The sequence below is a fragment of the Nycticebus coucang genome, chromosome 4, assembly GCF_027406575.1.
Source record: "Nycticebus coucang isolate mNycCou1 chromosome 4, mNycCou1.pri, whole genome shotgun sequence".
In the NCBI taxonomy this organism is placed as follows: domain Eukaryota; kingdom Metazoa; phylum Chordata; class Mammalia; order Primates; family Lorisidae; genus Nycticebus; species Nycticebus coucang.
Window position 1 is genome coordinate 44,909,653 of NC_069783.1, and position 24,271 is coordinate 44,933,923.

The 24,271-nt window shown below is 44.7% G+C and overlaps 1 protein-coding gene across 2 annotated transcripts in view; it reads left to right on the top strand.

The window, feature by feature from the left end:
• Positions 1-24,271, top strand: part of RHOQ (ras homolog family member Q) — a 50,622-nt gene that overhangs the window by 613 nt on the left and 25,738 nt on the right. For both annotated transcript variants that reach the window (XM_053587440.1, XM_053587439.1), the window contains exon 2: positions 477-535. In XM_053587440.1, the coding sequence (XP_053443415.1) occupies positions 477-535 (59 nt within the window). The remainder of the gene's footprint in view (positions 1-476; positions 536-24,271) is intronic.

A 24,271-nucleotide genomic window follows, 5' to 3' on the forward strand; every position in this document is an offset into this window, starting at 1 on the left:
TGACTAAGGGGCCGCTCCCCGGGCCGGGAACTTTGGAATAACTTTGGCGGACCCCCTCGCTGCCTCCCCTCCCCCGCCGCGCCCTCTGCCTGGCGGCGGGCCCCACCCCCGCGGCTTTGCTTCTGGCACTCTGTTGCCTCGGATCCACCCCCTCCTTCTACCCCCTCCCCGCCCCTGCTGAGCGCCCTGGGCCGACCTCAGTGACCTTCCATAGCCACCTCCCCTTTTGCCCCAAGCCCCTGGGGGAAACAGTGTGGGGGCCCGGGCGAGAAGTGGGTATGGGACCTGGGGTGGACAGCTGGGACCACATCACACCCCGGCCCCATGTCACTTCATGGTGAGCTGGGTTCAAGGGGAAACAGGGTGACATTCCCCCCAGCAGGGTTAAGCGAGGAGGGTCCTGGTGGGGAGCAAAACTGCCTAGGAGCGCAGGTCACTGTGAGCTTCTCTCCCCGCCCCCACTTCTGTCCTTGCAGTCAGCGTCACCGTGGGGGGCAAGCAGTACCTCCTGGGACTCTATGACACGGCCGGACAGGTGAGTGTCTTGGCCTCTGGCTGGCACCCCTCCTCCCTTTCCCCAATTCTGCGTGGCTGCGAAGGGCTGTTGGAAAACTGAGGTGTCCAGGTGGGAGGGTGTTTCTCTGAGGGGCTCCCTCTGCATTAGGTCTTTATTCCTTTTATCAAGTCAGCAAATTAGGAAAACAAACAAAACAAACCAGCCGACCCAGACCAGCCCACCTATGTGAACCCCTGGGCTGGGAAAGTTTTTGCCTGTGGTCCTTCTGTGTGGTGCCTGGTGTATGGGTCCCAACTCCTGTTGCAAAGTGGTAGCAACCAATCATGAAGCGCCCTTATTTTTAGTTGCTGATGACCAGGTCTCCCCCCTCACAGCCTCTGTCTGGTCCCTCATTGGTGAGTGGTCTGCCTGCCCGAGGAGCCTGATTGGTGGGAAATGGCATCATCTAATATGATGGGAAGGCATTTGGTCCTGGTTATGTTTATTACAACATCATTGCACTCTGGGACTCCAGTCCCTGAAAACATAATTTGTGGTGTTACCAGAGGACCACAGGGAAAAAAGAAAAGAAACAACAACCATCTAGTCGTTCCCTGGGGTGGATATGGGGGAGGAAGGGCTAGGAGTTGAGTGTGAATCTTGGAGGAAGAGGATCCCCCACCCCCGGGAAGGCCAGGTGACTTTGTCTGGTTTTCTTTGGGAGAGATTATTGTGCAGAAAGAAAATGCACACTTCTTCCTGCAGCCTCTTGCCAGTGTTTGCAAATCAGTGGTCACCAGGCTATGCTCCTAAAGGATTAGATCTTCTCATTGCCTGACTGTCCCAGCTTCAACCTCTTTCCAGATGCACTTTTGCTCTGGCCTAAGATGATTGTGTGTGATGAAATTTGTAGAATAGAGAGCTATGATTAGACTTGAGGACTCAGGCAGATGTTTGCACGTGTTAGGCAGATTTCAGTCTGGAGGGACCCAAAAGGCTTAATGGAGCAGCTGAAGGGATTAGAGAGGGTCTTTGAGAGTTCAGTAATAGCGTTTCTTTACCTGTGAAATGGGCTGGGCACAGTGGCTCTCACGTGTGTAATTCTAGCACTCTGGGAGGCCAAGGCAAGAGGATTGCTTGAGGTCAGAAGTTTGAGACTAGCCTGAGCAAGAGAAAGACCCCAATTTCTACAAAAAATAGAAAAAATTAGCTGGTTGTGGCATGCACCTGTAGTCCCAGCTACTTGGGAGGCTGAGGCAAGAGGATCACTTGAACTCATGAGTTTGAAGTTGCAGTGAGCTTTGATGATGCCACTGTACTTTAACCAGGACAACAGAGTGAGACCTTGTCTTAAAAAGAAAAAGGAAAACCAAGACCATCTTCATAGGCAGATATTGTATGCCAGATGCTGCACACACCAAATGCTTGATAAAGGGAATATTGTTCTATTTAGCTTGTCTACATTTGGATTTCTGAACTGTTAAGAGTCTGGGTTGAATTCTGAAAAATGTCTTGTTGGTAGGGAAGATTACTTAATGGTGATCTCTGTTTCTAAACTATTAAGTTAGAGGATCATTTGAGGGTAGAGGCTTGCTGGCACTTCAAGGTGCCTGAGGTCACTGCCTTTTACCAGACTGGCCCAGGTCAGTATAATCAGTTCTCAGCTTTCTTGAGTCCCTTCTGTTGCCTGCCCTGTAGTTACAATTCATCACAGTGAATGAAGAGCAAGAGGCAGAACTCATACAATCAAATGAAACCAACTTTTAAGTAGTACAATTATCAACAAGAGGTTGACATCAGTGATTAAAAAGAGGGAGTTTTTAAAAAAAATTACCTCTATTTTAACTTCTCTCACCCCTCCCCTTCCTTTATCTCCTTTTCTTGTCACTGTGACAAGTTTGACCCCAGTGCCTATTCAATAGGACATGTATAAGTCAGAGCTGTTCTGAGCACATTTAAACACTAATATTTACTGAGTTCTTTCTATATGTCAGGCATAGGGAAGCCACGTGCAGATATTATTTACAACGTAAAATAACCCCATGAGATAGGTGGTATTCTGTTTTTGCAGATGAGGATACAGGCTTAGAGAAGCTAGGTTATTTTGCCTGAGGTCACACAGGTACTTGGGGGTGTTGCTGGGTTGAGGATGAGAGTCTGAATCTCCTCTCATAAGAGGTGGTTATACACACAGGAAGCCATGGGAATGCTAACCTGCCAATGGGTTAATTGGATTGTTTGCATGCCCATAGACCAATGGTCCTCAATCTTCCTAATGCTGTGATGTATTTTCATTGTTACAAAGGGGTTGCCACCCACAGGTTGAGAACCCCTGCCATAGACGGACCTGGAACCTTCACAGCCATTCTCTGAGTGCGTGTTGTATGTATCTCTACAGAGGAGAGAACTTAGATCAGTAGAATCCACTCAAATGCTTTCCATGTATCATCATAATTACCCTTTCTGGTCGAGGATCATAGGTATATGCCAAGCAGGACCAACATAGTAGTAAAGCTCGAGTATTACACTTTTTCCCAGTGGTGTGACACCTACCCTATTGGTCAAGATGTATCTTAGGCCCCGTTGATGTTTCTCCTAGTGTCTAAGACTTTTATTTTTGGATCAAAGTTAGTGATATTTTTTTTTTCTCTCTTTTTCTTAGAGATTGTGTCTTGCTCTGTTGCCCCCGCTGGAGTGCAGTGGTATCATCAGAGCTCACTGCAGCTTCCTCCTGGGCTCAAGTAATCCTCCTGGCTCAGCTTCCCAAGTAGCTGGGACTATCAGCATGCACCATCATGCCTGGCTAATTTCTTTATTTTTTTGTAGAGACATGGGTCTTGTATGTCACCCAAGCTGTTCTTAAATTCTTGGCCTCAAGTGACCCTCCTACCTTGGCCTCCCAAAGTCCTGGGATTACAGGCATAAGCACCATGCCTGGCCAGAGTTAGTAATATTTCATCTTTCAGCAGTTGAGGGATTAATGAGACCAAATTATAAGTGCCCACCATATACCTTTTACCTACTGTTAAGCACCTGAAGAGTGCAAATGAATAAATCTAAGATGGTGATCTACCACTGCTGATGCCAGCTTAGGTAGAAGTGTCTGGTTCAGATGCCTGTTCACGTGTGTTATGTAGGAGATTCCTGTGTGCACTTGGTTTTTAAGACCCTGTGCCTCTATTAATCCAAATCAGATTCATCTTACAACAATAACGATAACTAAATGAAAACATACTCATACAAATATGTAGAAATTCTTAAGCTTGATATGTGGCAGAGAAAGGCCCACAGGCCTTGGACCCATATAGACTGGCGCTCAGATCTCTGCCTGGCTGCACTAATCATGTGATTCTGACTAGATTATCTACCTTCTTTGTGATCTAGTAAAAATGTGTATAATTAGAATTTATACTGCAAGGTTGCAAGCTGGCTTAAATTCTTTAACATATATAAAAGCAGCTGATACTTCTTCATGCCTAATAAGTCCATAATTATTATAAGAAATTATTGTACTTCACTATGGGCAGTTTTGTGGGGAGGAGTCAGAGATGACAGAGGACAGTGTTTTATGCCTGGTGTTGGTAGAAATTCCACTAGAATGCTAGATCTTAGGACCTTTTTAATAGAGGTCTGGAGCCAGTCTTGCTCTTTATAAATGACCCCAGTCACCATTGTTGGACCCATGGGCCCAAGCCAAGTGTTCCCTGCATCAATGCCCTGTTCTGTCAGATGGCTTTCTGTCTTAACCAGAGCCTGCATCTCCACTTGATGTAAAAGAAGTAGCTCAGAGTTCTGTGCAGAATTTGAGAAGCATGCAGGATATGTAGCATTCAGTTGGTTCTCGTTTCAGACAGGTAAGATGGGATGCTTACAGGTCTGGAAAGCACTTGCCTTCTGTCCAGAATGTTCGTTGGTGCATGTGGCTACTCACTGTATTTGAATAACTGCAAGGGTGCCTCCCTCCGGTTGGAACTTCTAGCCTGCTTGTTCACTCTTGGCCTCCTCCCCAATCAAGTTCAAAGGCACAAGCATTATTGGTCCAATTTACATATGTGGGAATCTACCAGTCATGGGATGATTGTTGTAGATGGCCTTTGGCCTTCTAGAATAAGCTGCTGTCCACTTGACCTCCAGAGAGAGAGAGAGAGAATGGGAGAGAGAGTGTTGGACGTCAGTCCCCATCATGTGCTCTGCCTGGGGACATCCCTCAACAGCCAGCACACTCAGTAGCACCAGGAGTGCTGCCAAAGGGAAGCCTTCCCTCCCTTTGTTGGCCAAGCCCATGAGTGGTCCAGGAGCAGTGTGACTGCTCAGCATTTTGGAGTGGAAATGGACAGCTGGGCCTCCTTCCTCCTCACTGGGGGAGGCTGGAGTGGGGTGAGGTGGGGGGGGGCGTGTGTGTGCGTGCGTGAGTGTGTGCGCGTGCGTGTGCGTGTGCGTGTGTGTGTGTGTGTGTGTGTAGGTGGGGGGTTAGCTTCCTGCCTGGGCCTGTGTGGAGCTTCTCCTTTCTAGCCCAGCTTTCAGGACTTTAGTGTAGGCTCCACAGCAGCCCCTTGTCTGCTCGGGGAGGAACAGGAGATGAGATTTTTCCTACTGCCTCTGCACTGTGTGGTGTGAAGGGGAAGAGGGAAGAGTTCTCCCACTGTCGGCACAAGTTGGTGGGGAGCTGCCTGGCAAGCTGCTCACTAGCTGTGGGCTCTGGGCTGATCCCTTAATCCTTGGCAGGAAGGCAGAACTTGATACCCTGAGGAGGGAAGAACTGAAGCCCGGTTGATGTGGGTCTCAGAATATCCACTGAGGAGGATATGTGTGGGGGGTGAGTTTGGGATCCCTGGAGTTCCAGATTTAGCCTCAGTGTCAGTGTGTGGCAGTCCACATGTATGCTTTTGATGTACTGTTGCTATGTCCATTAACTTAAACATACAACTTCAGGGACACATCTAAAAGAGCAACAAATACCTTTTACTCTGGTGTCCCCTGGGGTGACTTTTTCAATGGCAAGTGAGATTTGTTTCACTCTTGACATAGCCTAGCAGCTGTGACTGCCCTGCAAGCCTGCTGGGTGACCTGGGAGGCACTTCCCCCACAGAAGGGAATCTCCACCCGAGGCATGCCCAGCTGAGCCCCATCTTCTGCATTTTGTGGGGCAGTACTCAAGGGCCCAGTACAAGGAAAAAGGGAAGCATACAGGGTGAGGGTATTGCCACTAACCAGGCTCTTCAACCTTCAGGCAGGGCATCCTTGGAACACCCTCGTAGGTGGGCTTTTCCCAAATGAGGAAACTAGAAGTGAATAGCCTTAAAGGAACCAGACATGTGACTGGGGGAAAGGGTTTTCTTTGAAGGTGGCTTGCAGGGAGAATCAGTAGCCCTAGGAAATGCCCACTGGCAACGCCAGGCTCCAGCACCCTGCAGCTTCATGCTCTATCCCTGAGGAGCCGTGGAGTTTCTTCCAGACATCAGCTGCAACAGGTGAAATGCGGGTGTTCAGCATCCTGGTTTCCCTTAGTAACTCACTGTAGAGTTGTCATCTGTGCGTTCTGCTAACCTTTTTAGAAGCTATTTATATCTCCAGGCTGCGCCACATCACACAGGATTGCTGGTTTCCTCCTCTGTGTTGGGAAGGTGGATGCCCCTGTTGACTCCAGAGCCTTTGCTGTCACCAGACGCCCTGTTCCCCTGCTTTGGGGTCTGATGCGAGTTTAGGTTATGCCAGCTAAGACTGGGCTGGCAGGCAGGGACCTTGGGGAGGGCAGTCCCTGAAGCTCTGACTGGTCTCCATTTGTGCCTCACCTACACCTCGCCCCCTCTTGGCCTTTGATCTCTTGGGCCTCTCCACTTTGCCGTGATTCTCCCGGGGGTTCAGTGACATTTCCACTGTTTGAATCAAAGCTTCCCCACAGGTGGATCAGGCACGAGTGTTACAGGTGTCCCAGCATGCTATCCCCTGAATTCGGAGTGACTGGCCTCAAGGGGGCCAGGCCTGTATTATCTTGGCAGTTGCTGTGGGTGCTGTGGAATGAAAAAGGAGGGAAGCTTTGCTTTAAACCTCATGGACCAGAGGCCTTGTGGAGAACTGGGCTTTTGTGGTTTTGTTGTGGAATTTGGGGTTTCCAGAGATGGGATCTAGTGGTATTAAAAGAAACACAGCAGCTCTCCATGGGTGTATCGGTTTCCAGCAAGGGCACATGTGTTGGCAGCACAGGGACTAGCAAGAGGCCTCAGAAACAGAGTGGCAGGCAGTTAGGAGGAGGAAGTGGAAACAGGGTCAGAAGACCACACCTGGCTTTAGCTTTTAACAATTGAAATGTGTGACCCTCGTCTGAATTTCCTTTTGCTCTGAGGGGCCCTAATTTGGTACCCTTGGGGCAGAGAGCAGCTTTCTTTGCCCTCAGCAGTTTGCTGTTCCTCTTTTCAATTTCTGGCCCAAGCCGCATTGCCTCCAGGGCAGCCAGGCCACTGGGAGCTCTCAGGATCTCCCAGCTCCCAGGGTGGAGTTGTCTGGCCCCACAGCCTGCCAGTACCTCCTGGATCAGTTCTTGCTGTCTATAAGAATGAGGGTTGGTTGTGTCTGTCTTTCATCCACATTTCTGGAGCTCAGCCCAGTGCCTGGTTCATGGCGAGCGTGCAACAAATATGTCTTTCAAGGAATTGATTCTCATTCGGCTGTCAGTTTATTTCTGCTAAATGGTTAACCAAAGGCTAAGGTTCAGGCACAACCCCTTTCCCAGTAAAGGCTTCATTAATATAGTGGGAGTCTCCAAGGGTCGTGGGAGTAACTGGCATGCTGGTGTGGGTCAGATCACCAATTTTGTCCCAGTGCAGGGGTAGGGGCTTAGTGCCTGTGGGCCTCAGTTGGCCTGTCCCCCAGTCTCTCTGACTCAGGCCTCTGCATCTTTCCTGAGACCTCTTGCCCCCAGACCTAAGGAAAAGGCCAAAGATCAGGCTTGGGGAGCTCCTGGGAGCAGACCAGCATAAAGATCTTTCTTCCCCCGTCCCCTGCAGGTGGACAGCCTTGGGGTCTTACATAGTAGCCAAAACAACAGTGGCTGCAAATTAAACAAATTAAAACCTAATAACAATTACTTTGGAACACATGACACCTGCCGGCTTAATCTTATATTGAAAACAATCAGGCACCTCGTGGTTTTCAGGTGAGAAAACCTAATTTAACTCCTCTTCCCCACGCTCCTCCACCCCCACCATCACAATTTCTCTGTGTGCCATGAAGTAAAGGTTTGGGGAGAGTTGGACTAAATGAGATCATGCAAGCAGAGGGCTCCTATTCGGTGTGGGGAGAAGTAGTGTGGGGAGGGCAGGTGTGGAGGGTGTCCCAAATGTGTCTTTTTTTTTTTTCCAAATGTGTCTTTTTATGGCTCCTAGATCTCTGCTATCAGTGTCAATATGTGCAGTAGGGTTGCTAACTAAATTATGGAGTTTTTCACCCTGTGACTGACAACTTAGTAATTACAGAGTTATTAATCTGATGCCTTGTTGCTTGTTGGTTTTATTTTATTTTATTTTTTTTTAAGGAATAAAGTCTTTATTGGGCTCAGACCAGGAGTCCGTGGGTCTTGAGGACCTCTGTGTGCTTGTTGGTTTTAATAGAAAGAAAAGAAAGTGGCAGAAGGGTCCTTTACTGCTGTCACTGTTTCTTGTCAAGGGATGGGTAGGAATAGTGAACCAGCCACCTCTTTATATTCCCAGGTTTGCCAGTCCTCCCTGGGCTCAGAGCAGACTTTGGGGCTTAAGAGAGACTGAGTCATCATCAAATTGCATTTTTGCAGAGTGCAAAGCATGTTGCTGCATCTGGTACCTCCTTAAGGCCTCTTAGCTGCTTTGTGAGTAAAAGAAGTCAGTGGTGTTTGCCTCATTTTGCAGATTGTGGGAGGTTCAATGACTTGCTCCAGGCCACACAGTTGGTAAAAGGCAAAAGCCACCATTACTGGGCAGGCTGTCAGACTCCAAGTCCTTGATGTTAAATTACCCTTGATTATTAGCTTGACCATGCTAAATGCTTCCTTTACATTCCATTGCTGAGAATTTCATATAAAAAGTACATCCCAAGCATATTGCTTTTGTGGACAGATGAGTTGGTGGAACAATGTCTATAGTGGGACTGTGTAGGGGCTGCTGCTAAATGGCTCCATGAAAGCCTTTGCCCTTCCCCCCCCCCCCAAGTTAAGGATGTTTTGTTAATTTGTCCATAAATCACCATGCGTGCCTGGGGTGTCATTGGTGGCCTCACTGCTGGTGAGTGTATGGAGGAAGCTCATGCCATTTGCCTAATGCCATGGCCTCTTCTCAGGAAGGAGGAATGGGGAAATGTCCCATGTTGAGCTGCCAGCCGACTTTCCTCAACCCAGGATGCGGTGTCCGCTCCCTGCTCCATTGGACTCTGTCTGCCCTGTTCAGCCCGCCAGCCTGGACTTGACATCAGCTTGCTGTTTGGGGAGCTGCGGGTAGGGTAGCTTCAGCCTAGGAATGTCCATGGGGGTTACCCCAGACCTTTCCTTTCTCCTTTTAAGAGTTTCCTTATTGGGCAGCACCTGTGGCTCAAGGAATAGGGTGCTGGCCCAATATATTGGGGGGGGGTGGATTCAAGTCTAGCCCCGGCCAAAACTGCCAAAAAAAAAAAAGTTTCCTTACTTAGGGGGAAACTGACCCTTCAGATCTGTTTTTCTGTCTTTCATCTGAATATTCCCTAAATATACCCCAAAGCGTCTTTGCCTGGTTCGCCTTCCTAGGCTGCCCTCTTTGGCACTACATATGAGGGGGCTTCCACATCCTCCTGCCTGGGCTACTTGCCCTGGAGACTGTCAGTGAGAACATTCAGTCAGCAAGCAGACGTTCCCAGAGCACCAGGTCTGGGCCAGGCCTGCGCCAGGGCAGGGCTTACGAGGTAGGTCCGGCACAGCCCTGCCCCAGGTGCCCACAGCACAGTGGAGGGCTGGTCCTACATACCTGGTAGGTGGGGAGCCAGGGCACAGAGGAGGCCAGGTTTGTCTTTCCAAAGAGACAAAGTGCAAATAAGACCTGAATTGAGTAAGGTTGTTTTTTAGGTGGAGAAAGTGCTCAAATTGGATTCTTACATACACTGTGTGCTCAACAAGGGTTTGAATAACGGCACTAGTTCTCAAAGTGTGGTCTTTGAACCAACAAGCATCTCCTGGAAACTTGTCAGAAATCGAAGTTCTTAGGCTCTACTCTAGATCTCCTGAATAAGAAACTCTAAGAAATCCCTGGTATAAAAGTCCTTTAGGTGACTCTGATGCAGGCTAAAATGACTTTTTATGTTCTTATGTACCTTCTCTTACTTAGCAAGCCACCTTCACCCCCTACACCCCATCACACTCATGCACCCCCACCTCACACACTGTTCCCGCAATGCAGGCAACATGGCTGATTCATTTTTTAACACCCCCATACACCCTCATTCCTAGTTCTTTACACATGGTTGGGACTCTCCACAGTTGTTGGAATGAACTGAATCATTCAGCCACCAGTGCTGCCTACCCAACTCGCCTGGTGGAGCTGGGCCAAGGCACTATTGGGAGAAAATGAAAGCAGACTTATAAGGCACCCTTAGCTCCAGTTGAGTGCTGTCTGGCCTAGGGCTATAGGCCCAGTAGGTGCCTCAGATATTTCTTGATGAAGCCTAAATGCCAAGCCATTTCTTCTCCCTCACTTTAAACAGCTAGATCAATAGGAGACCTGGACTGGGCTCTGTTCACCATGGATGAAACTAGCCCTCTATGTCAGTGGTTCTTGACCTTCCTAATGCTGCGACCCTTTAATAACAGTTCCTCATGTTGTGGTGACCCCCAATCATAAAATTATTTTCATTGCTACCTCATAACTGTAATTTTGCTACTGTTATGAATTGTAATGTAAATATCTGATATTAAGCGGCCCTTAAAGGGTCGTTTGACCCCCACATTGAGAACCGCTGCTCTATGTGGTGGCAGACCCTACCCTGAGAAGGGTGGCAGCTTGCTTTGTGCTAAATTAGTTTCAAAGCATTGGATGAGTGGTGACGTCCTTTTCATCTTAATACTCCCCAGGCGGGTCTCAAGGTGTAGCTGGAGGGAGAGGAAGGGCTCTCTTCCTCAGCCATCTGGGGCAGTCATTCCTTCTTCTCCGGCTGACCTCAGCATTCCGGGCCAGGGTCCTTCTCATCCTCCATTCCCCTAACCCTCCACCCCCATTACATTTTTTCTTTTTTTCAAACTTGTTACAGTCTAGAAAAACCATCCTTTTAAAAATGACATAATAGTTGGGATTATAAATGAATTGCTTCAAAGTGTGCCCCCTCTAAGAGCTGCCATTGAGAGAGCATTTAATTCTAACTGTCCAGTTCAGTTAAAATTACATTTGCTCCAGTTTAATTTTCAGAGGGCCGTCTTCCCCCACGAAGTGATTCTGGGTTCACACTTATTACCCAAAGCTGTTTCTAGTGGCCTCTGAGGCCCTGGAGGGATGGGGAAAGAACCTGAGGGGACAGAGGAGGAAGGCAGGGGCTTTTTCTAGTAGGACAGGCTGCAACCCATCCAGGCTGCAGAAAGTGAGAAGCTGTTCTGAGGTTGAGGCACCTGGAAGGGGTTGTGGGGGTGGTTGAGTCGGTTGGTCCTTAAGGCTGCCACCCAGCATTTGATTTCATTCATGTGTAAATCTTCACACCCCTCTTCCTTGAGCATTGTAAGCCCCCTCCCTTTGTGAGGGCCTGCATGTGGTACTTGGCACTTGACACAGGGGTGGGGGCTCCAGTGGGAACTAGGGGTGTGTTAGATTCAGGAGAGTCTATTGGCAGGGGTATCATGGGAAGAACCTTTCCTTCCACTGTGCATCACCTCCTTACTGGCTTTCTTACAGCTCATTTGAAAAGGGGGTCCCTACTTGACCACGTATCATCGAGGGGCTTTAAAACCAGGTTATAGGTGGTGGTTTTCATGCCTTGCCCATTTAAGCACAGTAGGACTCATTTCTTAACTCACGCAGCTCATTAGCAGAAAGCCTGCCAGGTCTATTTGGATAAAATATTGGCTGTGGGTTTGTACTGTTCTCCAGGAAGGCTAGGCCTGTGGGATCCTCCAGAGTGACACAGTGAGGGCCCTGACAGGGAGGGAGACCTGAATGTCTCCTGCCTCTTGTTGCCCAGATAGGGCAGGATCAGTGACTCAGCAAGCTAGTGTTGGGAAGAAAGGAATTATTCAGAGACATTCCTGGTCAGCCAAACTGCTTGAAGTGTAAGTTTCATTCTCTTTCTCTTTCTTTTTTTTTTTAATTGTTTGGGATTCATTGAGGGTACAAAATATTAGGTTACACTGATTGCATTTATTAGATAAAGTCCCTCTTATAATCGTGTCCTGCCCCACTGGGACCCTATACCCCTCCCTCCTCCCCTCTCCCCAGTCCCTCATTCCCCTACCCACCTCCCTGCATTAGCTCATCTGCTGCCTTCTGATTAGAATTGAGTACATTGGATTCTTGCTTCTCCATTCTTGTGATGCTTTACTAAGAAGAATGTGTCCCGCCTCCATCCAGGTTAATACAAAAGATGTAACGTCTCCATCTTTCTTAGTGGCCGAATAGTATTCCATGGGATACATACACCACAGCTTGGTAATCCGTTCCTGGGTTGGGGGGCATTTAGGTTGTTCCCACATTATGGTGATTGTAAGTTGAGCTGCAGTAAAGAGTCTAGTGCAAGTTTCGTTCTCCTTTTTTTTAATTGAGCTATAATTCACAATAATTTAATCACCCCCAAAGAAACCCCATACCCAGTAGCAGTCACTCCCCATTTCGCTCTCCTGATCCCCTGGCGGCCACTAATCAATTAACTTTCTGTTTCTGTGGACATTTCATGGAAGCGGAGCCATGTAATAATGCATCCTTTTATGTCTGGCTTTTTTCACATAGCATAATGTTGTCAAGGTTCATCCATGTTGTAGAATGTATCAATATTTTATTTGTTTTTATGGCCAAATAATCCTCTTTCCTTTCTAGTACTTTTTGTCAGTTTTGCTTACGTGGCACAAAGTGAACTTCTGTTCAGGCCTTTCCCATGCAGCCTTCTCCCTGCCTCGGGTAGGGGTGGGGCCGTCTCCCCACTCCCCTTCCACTGTTCTTGTTCTCTTGGTGCCTTTGTTCATATTTTCTCCCACCTCCATCCATACCCTAATATTTTAATTCAAATATATGCTTATCCATTAAACACAAGTGAAATGAGGAACACAAAAATTCATCAGATAGGATTCTTTCCCTGTAGGGTGTCTAGAGTCCAGTAGAAAGAGAAGACGTACACAGCTGACCAAAACACAAGGAGAAAATTGGACGTGCACAAAAATGGTAAAGTCTGAGGAGTGTCAGAAAGGTGCCTACCTGCCTGGTGACTTGGCTAGAGCCGTCCAGATTGGTAGGGTCTTGGGGGGCCACTAGACTCAGGAATGATTTTATTGTGGCCATTTCTGGATCATCAGATCATGGGTCTGATATACGTTAACTCTAAAGAGATGAGAAGAGATAAGTGATGCTGCCCATTAGTTAGTCTTCCACGTGGTCCTGGTGGTAAAATGGACGTGAGACAGAAACCAAGAGCTCATGAAGGAAGAAAAGCAAATGGCTAATGGAAATACACTATGCAAAGGCATGCACATAATAACTTTTTGGTCACTTGTTGGATTGGATAAGATGGGAAAAATTGATACCCAGGAGACAGGAAAGTGGACCCTCTGTGTGCTCTTGTTGGGAATAAAAACTGAGACAACTAGTTGGAGGTTAATTTGTCAAAGACCCTTGAGTTTGTCGTAATCTGTTTCTATGAATTTATGCCTGGAAAATATTCAGATTTCACAGAGATTCGCATAAAACAATATTCTTCATAGTGTTATTTATAATACTGATAAATTATAAACACATCTGATGCATAGTTAAATAGACTTGTTAAATCATAGCCTGATGTATATTAGAATAATAGCAGCCATTAAAAACTGCTTTCAACAAATATTTAAGTAAATGTGAAAAGGCTAATGATGTAAGTGTGAAAAAATAGGAATCAAAACTGTATGTGTTTTAACTAATTACATTTGCAAAAAGAGAACTATATAGCATGAAAATGCACATATATATATCATGCAGAGGAAAAATTGAAACAAAATAATCAAAATGTTAAAGTGCTTGGCTCTAGATAGTGATAGGAATAACTACAGAAATTTCTTTTTTTATACTTTGTTTTTCCCAATTTAAAAATCATTTTTGAATCAAAGCTATAGATGCAGATGGTTTAAAGAGTCTGCAATTCTATAAGGTCCCTCTCCACTTCCTGTATACCAGCGTGTCCAACCTTCTGTTTTTTTTCTTTGCTGCACCATAGAAGAAGAAAAGTTGTCTTGGATTGCACATTAAATACACAAACACTAATGAAAGCTGATTAGCAAAAAACAAAAAAAGGTCCATGCATATATTTCGTGATATCCAACACCACAGAGAAGCAAAAAAGTCCTTGCAGAATGAGCCTGGGGCCCCTGGGCTGGAGGTTGTACAGCTCTGTATACAGACATTTCCCATTCTCCTGAGATAACCACTCTCAGCTCTAAGCTGTTTATTTTAGTATCAAATATTCTGGCTGTAGCTCTCTTTCACACATACTGTCTACTTCCCATTTACCCTTTCCCAGTAGCTGTATTATTGTAATTTCAGTTTGACCAGTGATCAGTGTTTATATTTTTATGACTATGTTGTTACAGCTGAGCCACATAGTGTACTGTGACTATTTTTTCTTTCTTGTACAACACTTTTTGTTTCTCTGTCGTTAATAATTGTCTTCTTCCTTCCCTTGCTTAGTTTCCACTGTATGTCTTAACTATTTCACCCTATATCACCCTTCATGCAATCAGACATATCAACTGATACTCTGTCAGTCTCTTCTTTTGGAGCCATCTCTCCTGAACCTTTTAACCTTCTCCCATCTGGGCTGGTGCCTCTTACCTGCCACGCAGTCGTTATCCTGGGAATTCCCTTCATCTTTATTAGGATTTTCTTTGCTTCTGTCTCTTGTATTAGATCATTGTCAGGATCTCGTGTCTTCTTGATTTATTTCCTCACCTTGGTGGAATGTATATTTTATTAGTTTCTTGGGAAAAACTTATTATAGACAATGTTTTTGATACCCAGTGTGTTTGAAAATGCTTCCTTTATACCTGATTGATAATTTGAAAATAGATTGGAAATATTTCTTTTTCCTTCATAATTTCTAAGGCATTGTTTCATTGTTTTTCAGTTCCTGTTTATGCTATTGAGAAGTCCTATGCTAACCTGATCTTGGATCCATTGTCAGGAACCTATTTTTCCTTTCTGGAAGCTTGGACTCTGCCATTTCACCTCCTGAAATTTCGTAATCACAGGCTTTGCGGTAGGGTCTAGCTGGCTACTATAGGTCTTTCAATCTGGAAACTCACTTCTTTCAATTCTGAGAAATTTTCTTAGTTTATTTCTTTGATTTCTTCAGTTCCAGTCAATCTCTTCTGTTACCCTGGAACTTACAGTATTTGGATTTTGGGGATCCTGGAATAGTCCTCCACTTTTATATTTGTGTTTTGTTTGTTTTTTCTTTTTTTTTTCTATATATGGGAGAAATTTCAAGTTTATGATTTACCCCTTTATTCTTGTTTTGAAATGTGATTTTATTTTTTAATTTTTATGAGCCCTTTTCTGTTCTCTGGATGTTCCTTTTTTCCCTTAGCATCTTCTAGGTTTTGCTTGGTTTGTTTTTTGATGGAATATCTTCTCCAATTTCTTTGAGCATATTGACAATCGTCTTTTGAAGTTTTTGGCTCCCTGCATAGTCTCTTTCATCTCCATCAGATGTCTACTCATATTTTTGAGAGAGGCACCAGGTATATGAGACACTGCTTGTACGTGGGGCTGGGTAAGTCTGGTCTTCCTGTAGGACTGGATCTCTTAGCTGCACACTGTTGACATTTTGGGCTGGACCATTTGTTGTGGGAACTATTTATTGTGCCTTGCAGGGCATTTGGCAATCCCTGACCCCTTCCCACTAGATGCCATTAGCCTCATCCAGTTGTGATGATCAAAAATGATTCCATACGTTGCCACATACTCCCCTGGAGCAACACCCCACCCCCAGTTGAGAACCATTGTTGTAGGGTGATCTGTTGGGGCCTTTTTATTTGGGAACCTGTAAAGTGAATAGATGTTGGTCTTTCCTCTTGGGCTGGTCATAGTCCCCAGAAAAGAGTCCCTTCTCCTGCCTGAGAGATTCATGCTGGGTGGCCAGTGTTCTGGGAGGCGAGCGGAGGAAGAGGGTTGGGGAGAGCCTCAATTTGCAGTATGCTCTGGGGCTTTGTGTGTTTAGTATGTTCACCTGAGCTTGTGTCCTCCCATCCAGGCAGCCCTTGTTCTACCCTTTCCAGAGAATAAATATCTTCTGCTTTTCACCAGGGTTGTTAGAGAAGGGGATCTGAGATCAAGCTGCTTCCCAAGTAGATTTCCAGTCCACCCTCTTGTGTGTGGCTTCACCTTCCATCCCTTTCCATAAGAACAAGGCCCTCTGCTTCCCACGCCTTCTGATGTCCAGGTGGTCCCCTCCTTGCTGGTGCAGGGTCTGCTAAATTTGTTCTGCTTGTTCTTTTGGCTTCTCACTTCTAAAATTTTTTTGCTATTGTCTCCTTTCCTGTGTATTTCATCTTTGTGGCTTTATGCTTTTTTAAAAAAATTACTGTACGTGTGAGAAGATTTGGAGAGATCAAAGAAGAGTTTATGTGCCAAATTGGCTGGAAATTAACTGAAGTCTTCCCTTTTTTAGAGTTATAAAACATAAATAGGAAGTTACAGTGGTGGATATTCTTTTCAATGCCTGTCCCAAGGTACCTGGGAAAATGAATTCATAAGGAGCTTGCTTGGCATTTGGGCTTTGAAGCAAAAGGAATTAGATGTCCGGTAGGGGATTTGTGTTTCATCTGGACCCTGGACCTGCATGGCTTTCTTGTGACCAGGATGTGTGTGACTCCCAGGGCCAGCATTTTACTGCTGGGCAGAGCTAGGTGGATGCTAATATTTTAATTATGCAATTTCTTCTTTGCTAGACTTTATGTAGAATCTGTATAGATCAAGTCTTTTCAGTTAATATATTTTTCAGACAAGCCAAAACATAGCGTCCACCTAGCTCTGCCCAGCAGTAAAATTAGATTTAGCTTTCTTTAGTGACAGTCACCTTGATTAGATTGGGATGTTTTCAAGTGCCTCAGTCATCGTAGGTGACTTGGAATGCCCACAGCCAGCGGTGGGGAATCTGTGGCCTCAGGCCACATCATATGGCCCTCCATTCCCAGGTGTGACCCCTCTACCAATTCCACACTTCACAGAACAAATCCCTTTATTAAAAGGACTTGTTCTGTAAAATTTGGATTCAGTCAAAAGGCTGCCATACTATTATGATTCAAATTTTCACTAATTTAGTGAAATGTAGCCTTATCTCAAATGAGTGGGAGTGGGGTATCCTACTTTAGACGCCAGACTCTAGGCCAGGCGTCCCCTTTTTAAACAGGGGTCCAATTCCCTGTCCCTTAGACCATTGGAGGGCCAGACTATTCACCTTCTGGGGGCAAGACATGATCACAAGAGGGACTTTACCTAACAAATGCAATCAGTGTAACCTGGCTTATCGTACCCTCAATGAATCCCCAACAATTAAAAAAAAAAAAAATGAAAAAAAAAATAAAAATAAATAAATTAATTAATTAAAAAAAAAAAATCACCCATGGCAAGGAGCGTCCAGCTTCGGACATTTAGAATGTCTTTCTGTTATGAAAATAAAAAGTTTCTTTCCCGTTTAAAAAAAAAAAAAAAACCATGAACAAATTCCTATGCACACTGCACATACCTTATTTTGAAGTAAAAAACAAAACAGGAACAAATACAATTCACACCGCCTCATGTGGCCCGTGGGCTGTAGCTTGAGGACCCCTACTAGGCTATATAATACATATGTGTAGTTTATGTGTTAGCTACATTTTCTAGTGTTGATGACCTTGAGGGCCGGGAAAGAGCACTTCCAGCTCTAGAGATGGTAGAGGAATGGTGTCTGGACTATTTCCCTGGGTGAGGAGATGGCCTGTGTACGTGTATGTGGGTTTGGGGTGAGGAAGAGGCATAGGTAGGACAAGATATTCTGGCCAAGGAAAAGCACAGAAAGAGTCACACCGGAGAAGTTGGGGTGGATGGGGAGAGTGTGGGAGCAGCCTGTTTTCATTTTGGTTGCAGAGTAGGTCTTCTCAGGGAAGCCATTGAGTCTAAGGCAGGAAAAGAGCTTGCTGCCTGGCATGGCCAGCCTTGAACACTGGGCCAAGGGGTTTGGACTTCTAAAGGATGCAGTGGGCAGCTGCTAAGTCTTCCTGGGAAGGGACTGGCACCTTGACGGGAGGTTAATGGAGAACATCAGGTAATAACAATTTTCCCACGGAGCTTTTCTACTCCACAAGGTTGGATGTGTTCTCTCCACTCAGAATTCTCATGGCACTTAGACGCCATGGCTCTTATCATTAATCTTGTGTCTGCATTTAATCCTAACAATGACCTGATGAGGGAGGTTGTATGTCTGCCTCTCCCTCTGCCCTTATCATTATTATTTTTAATGGATGGGGAAATAGGCTCAAAGTCAGGGAAATGACTTGTACAAGCTTATACACATGGCCCCTGAAAGGCAGCCCTGGACATCAGCCGGATCCCTCTGACTCCAGCTCTGCTTCTGTTGTTCTCATGACGTCCCCCTGCTGCCAGTGTTTTACTCGATTGCTTAACTAAGCCACTGGCTCTTTAAAGGGAGATGTATGTTGTTTGATTTTCCCAGTAGCATGTAATACAATTCGACGATGGGCTGTAGGCTCTGACAGGACTCACTCAGTGAACAGCACAGGGGGGAGGCCAAGAGCTGTACAATTTGACCAGGTCATAGGGTCCACACCTCTAGGTCTGAAACCACCCCACTCCCACCCCCACCAGCCCAGCTGTTTTATTACCACGTCACCCAGTGCCTGGGCTTATCTGCTGCCCTCAGTGCCATGGAGAGAAGGAGGAGTGACAGCCCCTGTCCCATCCCTGTGACAGGACTCACTTAGTGGAAGCCGCACAGGGCCAGAGCTATGCAGTTTGAGCAGGGCTTTGGGTGCATGCCTCTGGGTTTGAAACCACCCCCTCCCTCCAAGGGTTTCATGAGAATACACACAGAGAATGGGTGCTGAACCCCGGAGTGATGTTTATCTGGTGCTTATCTCGTATATTTTGTTTGTTGTTGCTGGTCTGTCAAGTTGCTTCTCTTCGATTTTGCTTCACTAGCTCTTGGTTTGCGCTGGTGAATGACATGGGCCTCCCTAGCCAGGCTCTTTAAAATCCAGCTGTTGGATTGGCTGGACTTCTTGGAACACAGAGGATGGTGGTGCAGCATGTGTCCGGCCAGTACCACGGAGTCAGCCACTGAACCTGCCTGTGGCTGTGTGCCCCAGGGGCTGGGAGGGCCTGACAGCCATGGTGAAGTCCCTGTGCTTCTTGGCTGGCTTCTCTTCCCAGGTCTCACTGACCAGTGTATTCTTAAGGAAGATATTTGAGATAAATTGGTTTAGCTATTTTCTAGGTATTTAATAAAATTTCTAACTGCAGTCCTTGCCTGCTGTGTAAACACGTGCTTATTTTGCCCAGCAAAACTTCTCTGGGTTTTTTCTCAAAGTTGATTTTTACCCTCAATTCTCCTTTTCTGTCTATTAATTACTCTGCCCTAAATATGCTGAAACTGACCGGGAGGCTAGCAGATAGGTGTGGTTATAAATTAGCAGCCTCCACACGTGCTAAGTAAGTGCCTCTCCTGTCCTAGCTCTGTAATCTTCCCAGCAGCACTCAGAGGGGGTCTTTTAGCGGTCCCTTTTACAGATAAAGGAAACAGAGAAGATAAGTACCTTGCCTAAGGTCACATAGCTAGAAAGCCTAACCCAGATATCCAGAAGGTCAGTTTCCTCATCAGTGAAGTGAGAGCTGCCCTATCTCCTAGGCTAATGGCAGAGGTCCAGGGAGCAGTTAAGGTCTTCATCGAAGGCATGACCAAGGCCGGGTACAGTGGCTCATGCCTGTAATCCTACCTCTGGGAGGCCAAGGCAGGTGGATTGCTTGAGCTCACAGGTTCTAGACCAGCCTGAGCAACAGCAAGACCTCATCTCTACTAAAAAATAGAAAAACTGAGGCAAGAGGCTCACTTGAGCCCAAGAGTTGGAGGTTGCTGTGACCTGTGATGCTATGGCACTCTACCAAGGTGACAGCTTGAGACTCTGTCTCAAGAAAAAAAAAAACAGATGTACCCTTGTAAGATGCACCGTAGGTGTGGTCCCATCAATTACCCTCCCTCCACCCATCCTCCCCCCCTCATGTGAAATTTGCTAAATGTAGAATATAAATGTCTTAACACAATAAGTAAGAAAATGCTAAGAAGGCTATGTTAACCAGTTTGATGAAAATATTTCAAATTGTATATAAAACCAGCACATTGTACTCCATGATAGTATTAATGTACACAGCTATGATTTAATTTAAAAAAAAAAAAAAAAAAGCATGCGCAGGTACCCCCCTGTGACTGTGAAGTTGAATGGTGACTAGTGACCTTAGGCTGCAGTGAGGTGACAAGACTACTTGTCACGGGCCTAGAAGAGCCTGTCAGCAAACTTTACATAGTACAAAAAAGCCAGGGCTGCAGAGGAGGTGCAGAGAAGTTCTATAGGAACTTCAGGGTAAGGGCAGGGTATCAAATGTGTGCAAGGAGGATGAGCCACGCTCCGCCGTGTGGGAGTATGCAATGGTGATGAATGCAGGCTGTGAGGAGTTGATGCGTTGGGCTCCAGGGACTTCCCACGGGATAATTGTGCTGCCTATAGCATGTCTCTGAATTTTCAGAGAAGTCTGTGTGTGTGTGTGTGTGTACCTCTGAGGTCACACCTTTGCACACTCGTGGATCTGTGCATATTTTTTTTAATCGAGGTAAAATTCACACAATGTAAATTTAACCATGTTAAAGTATACAATCCATTGACATTTAGTATATTCACGATGTTGTACCTGTATCCATTTCCAAAACATTTTCATCACTCAGACAAATTGTATTTTTTAAAGGGTCTGTAACTATGCAGATATGTTCATGAGTCCAACGTGATTTTGCCTGCTGGGAAGCCTTCCTCTTCCTCACATGGCAAATTGCTGCTGTGTGTGTTCGGCCAGCACAGTGGGACTCCAGTATTAAGATTCCACATGGGTTTGTTAGTCATGGCTTAACTCGGGGATGGAGAACCTTTTCCTATTGAAAGGCCACCTTAATTTAGCTGTAATCAAATAAGCTTCCATTCAAGAAACTTCAATTAGAATATACTTAGAAATGTACCTTATTTTGTAAAAGTCTGACTATTATATACTTAATAATTTAAAAAAATGAAAACTGTTAATATAAAGTTAAATAACCTAACTTTGTTGTTGTTGTTAGGGATTCATTGAGGTAAAAAAAAAAAAAAACCAGGTTACATTGCTTGCATTTGTTTTGTTTTTTTATTATTATTAAATCATAGCTGTGTACATTAATGCAATCATGGGACACCATACACTGGTTTTATAGACCGTTTGACACATTTTCATCACACTGGTTAACATAGCCTTCCTGGCATTTTCTTAGTTATTATGTTAAGACATTTATATTCTACATTTACTGAGTTTCACATGTATCCTTATAAGATGCACCGCAGGTGTAATCCCACCAATCACCCTCCCTCCACCCATCCTCCCCTGCCCTCCCTCTCCCCCATCTCTATATTCTTAGGTTATAACTGGATTATAGCTTTCGTATGAAAGCCACAAATTAGTTTCATAGTAGGGCTGAGTACATTGGATACTTTTTCTTCCATTCTTGAGATACTTTACTAAGAAGAATATGTTCCAGCTCCATCCGTGTAAACATGAAAGAGGTAAAGTCTCCATCTTTCTTTGAGGCTGCATAATATTCCATGGTGTACATATACCACAATTTATTAATCCATTCGTGGATCGATGGGCACTTGGGCTTTTTCCATGACTTAGCAATTATAAATTGGGCTGCAATAAATATTCTGGTACAAATATCTTTGTTATGATGTGATTTTTGGTCTTCTGGGTATATACCTAGTAGAGGAATTATAGGATTGAATGGCAGATCTATTTTTAGATCTCTAAGTGTTCTCCAGACATCTTTCCAAAAGGAATGTATTAATTTGCATTCCCATCAGCAGCGTAGGCTCTACATCCATGCCAACATCTCTGGTCTTGGGATTTTGTGATATGGGCTAATCTTACTGGAGTTAGATTTAACAAATGGTGTTGGGTGAACTGGCTGGCAACCTGTAGAAGACTGAAACTGGACCCACACCTTTCACCATTAACTAAGATAGACCCTCACTGGATTAAAGATTTAAACTTAAGACATGAAACTATAAAAAATACTAGAAGAGAGTACAGGGAAAACCCTTGAAGAAATCGGTCTGGGTGAGTATTTTATGAGGAGGACCCCCCACCCCCACCCCGGGCAATTGAAGCAGCTTCAAAAATACACTACTGGGACCTGATCAAACTAAAAAGCTTCTGCACAGCCAAGAACACAGTAAGTAAAGCAAGCAAACAGCCCTCAGAATGGGAAAAGATATTTGCAGGTTATGTCTCCGACAAAGGTTTAATAACCAGAATCCACAAAGAACTCAAACGTATAAGCAAGAAAAGAACAAGGGATCCCATCGCAGGCTGGGCAAGGGACTTGAAGAGAAACTTCTCTGAAGAAGACAGATGCATGGCCTACAGACATATGAAAAAATGCTCATCATCCTTAATCATCAGAGAAATGCAAATCAAAACTACTTTGAAATATCCGCTTGCATTTGTTAGGTAAAGTCCCTCTTATAATTGTGTCCTGCCCCCAAGAAGTGTGTCACACACCATGACCCCCATCCCCTCCCTCCTTCCCTCTCTCTACCCCCTCATTACCTCACACTCTGCCAGGTACTAGCATCTAAAGTTAACTAACTTTTTAATGACCTTTTTGTATCTGTTTTTTGTTGGAAAGCTTTTGAATATTTGCTTCCAGCATGGAGGTCACAGTTTCAGTTAATCTTCTAGATGAGTATCAGTCATTGTGACATTAAGGGCATCTTGATTTTAGGTTAAAATCTACTGGGTGAACAGTAGATTTACAATAAGTGGTTGAAAAGCAAGAAAGCCTTTTTCCAGCATGTAGCCAAAGGCATAAGTATTCTACTGCATTTTTCCATATTTGAGCTTTCTTACCATTGAACAGTGACTTTAAAATGTTAATCGACTGAGAGCTCAATCAGTTCCAACTATAGTTCTTTAGGTGCCTTAGTGATTTCAACTAGGTGAGACTAAAAAAAAAAAATGCGAATTTGAGTGTGATGTCATGATTCTCAAAGAGAACCGTTCATTGTATTCTCCAATTAATAAGTCTATAAAAGCTTAAATGATTTACATATATGATCCCGCTCAATGACCTTTGCTAATTGGGGAAAATGTACATCCGAAATTTCCTTTGGGGACGGCGCCCTTAGCTCAGTGGGTAGGGTGCCAGCCACATACACCCAGGCTGGTGGGTTCAAACTTGGCCTGGGCCAGCTAAACAATGACAACTGCAACAAAAAAACATCCGGGCATTGTAGCAGGCACCTGTAGTCCCAGCTAATTGGGAGGCTGAGGCAAAAGAATCACTTAAGCCCAAGAGTTTGAAGTTGCTGTGAGCTGTGATGCCATGGCACTGTACTGAGGGCAACATAGTGAGACTCTGTCTCAAAAAAATTTTTTTTCCTTTTTAAAAAAAAAGTGTTTTTAAAAAATATAGCTTTTTTTTTTTTTTTTAATGCTTGGACTTTTTGCCAAGCATTAGTTTGAGTTTTAATTTGCAGAAAAATATTCAGTTTCTCAGAGAAATATTCATTTGATTTGACATATTGTATAATTTGATATTACACAGAAATGCTGCATTCCAATAAAAATTTTCTTTCAATAATTCACTTTGCTGATTCTGTTCTTTGTAAAACTTAACTATCTTTTCTCACGAAGATAAAATTTTGGGTAACACCTGTCCTTGCAATAACTAAAACACTTTAGAATGATAGGGCAAATACACACTGAATACCTCATTATTCACTTTTCTCATTGTTACAAAACTGACCAGTGTTGCATTTACAGGAATATAGTTAACTATGCTGATAACTTGTTGCAAAATGTCCATACAGTAGCTATACCACAGATTTTGCTGATGCAAGATACAATAAAAAGAAATGAGAGCATCTGGATCTGTTAATACTTTTCTTTTAATCTGTGCCATAAATCCTTCATGTTTTCCTGTCCTGGAAGGTGCACCATCTATATATACACTCATTAAACTTACCAATTTCATGACATTCACCTTGAAAGTTGTTCAAGATATCTATTCCCTGGGTTTTCTTCAAAAAAGTGCCCAACTGAGTAATGCTTGGTAGCAAAGAAAACCTTCTGTTATGACCTGACTGAAGTATAAAACCTGTGCGGTGTCAGTAGTTCAATTGATTTATCCAAAGCAATTGAATAATATATGTTTTCCTTTCGTGGTATTGCGTGAAGTTCTTCTATTAAGTTGAAGGCTAATTCTGGCTGCCAATCAGTTATGGCTTCCCTTGAAAAAGGCAGTTGTCTGTACTTTGAAACGTTATTAGGGTCT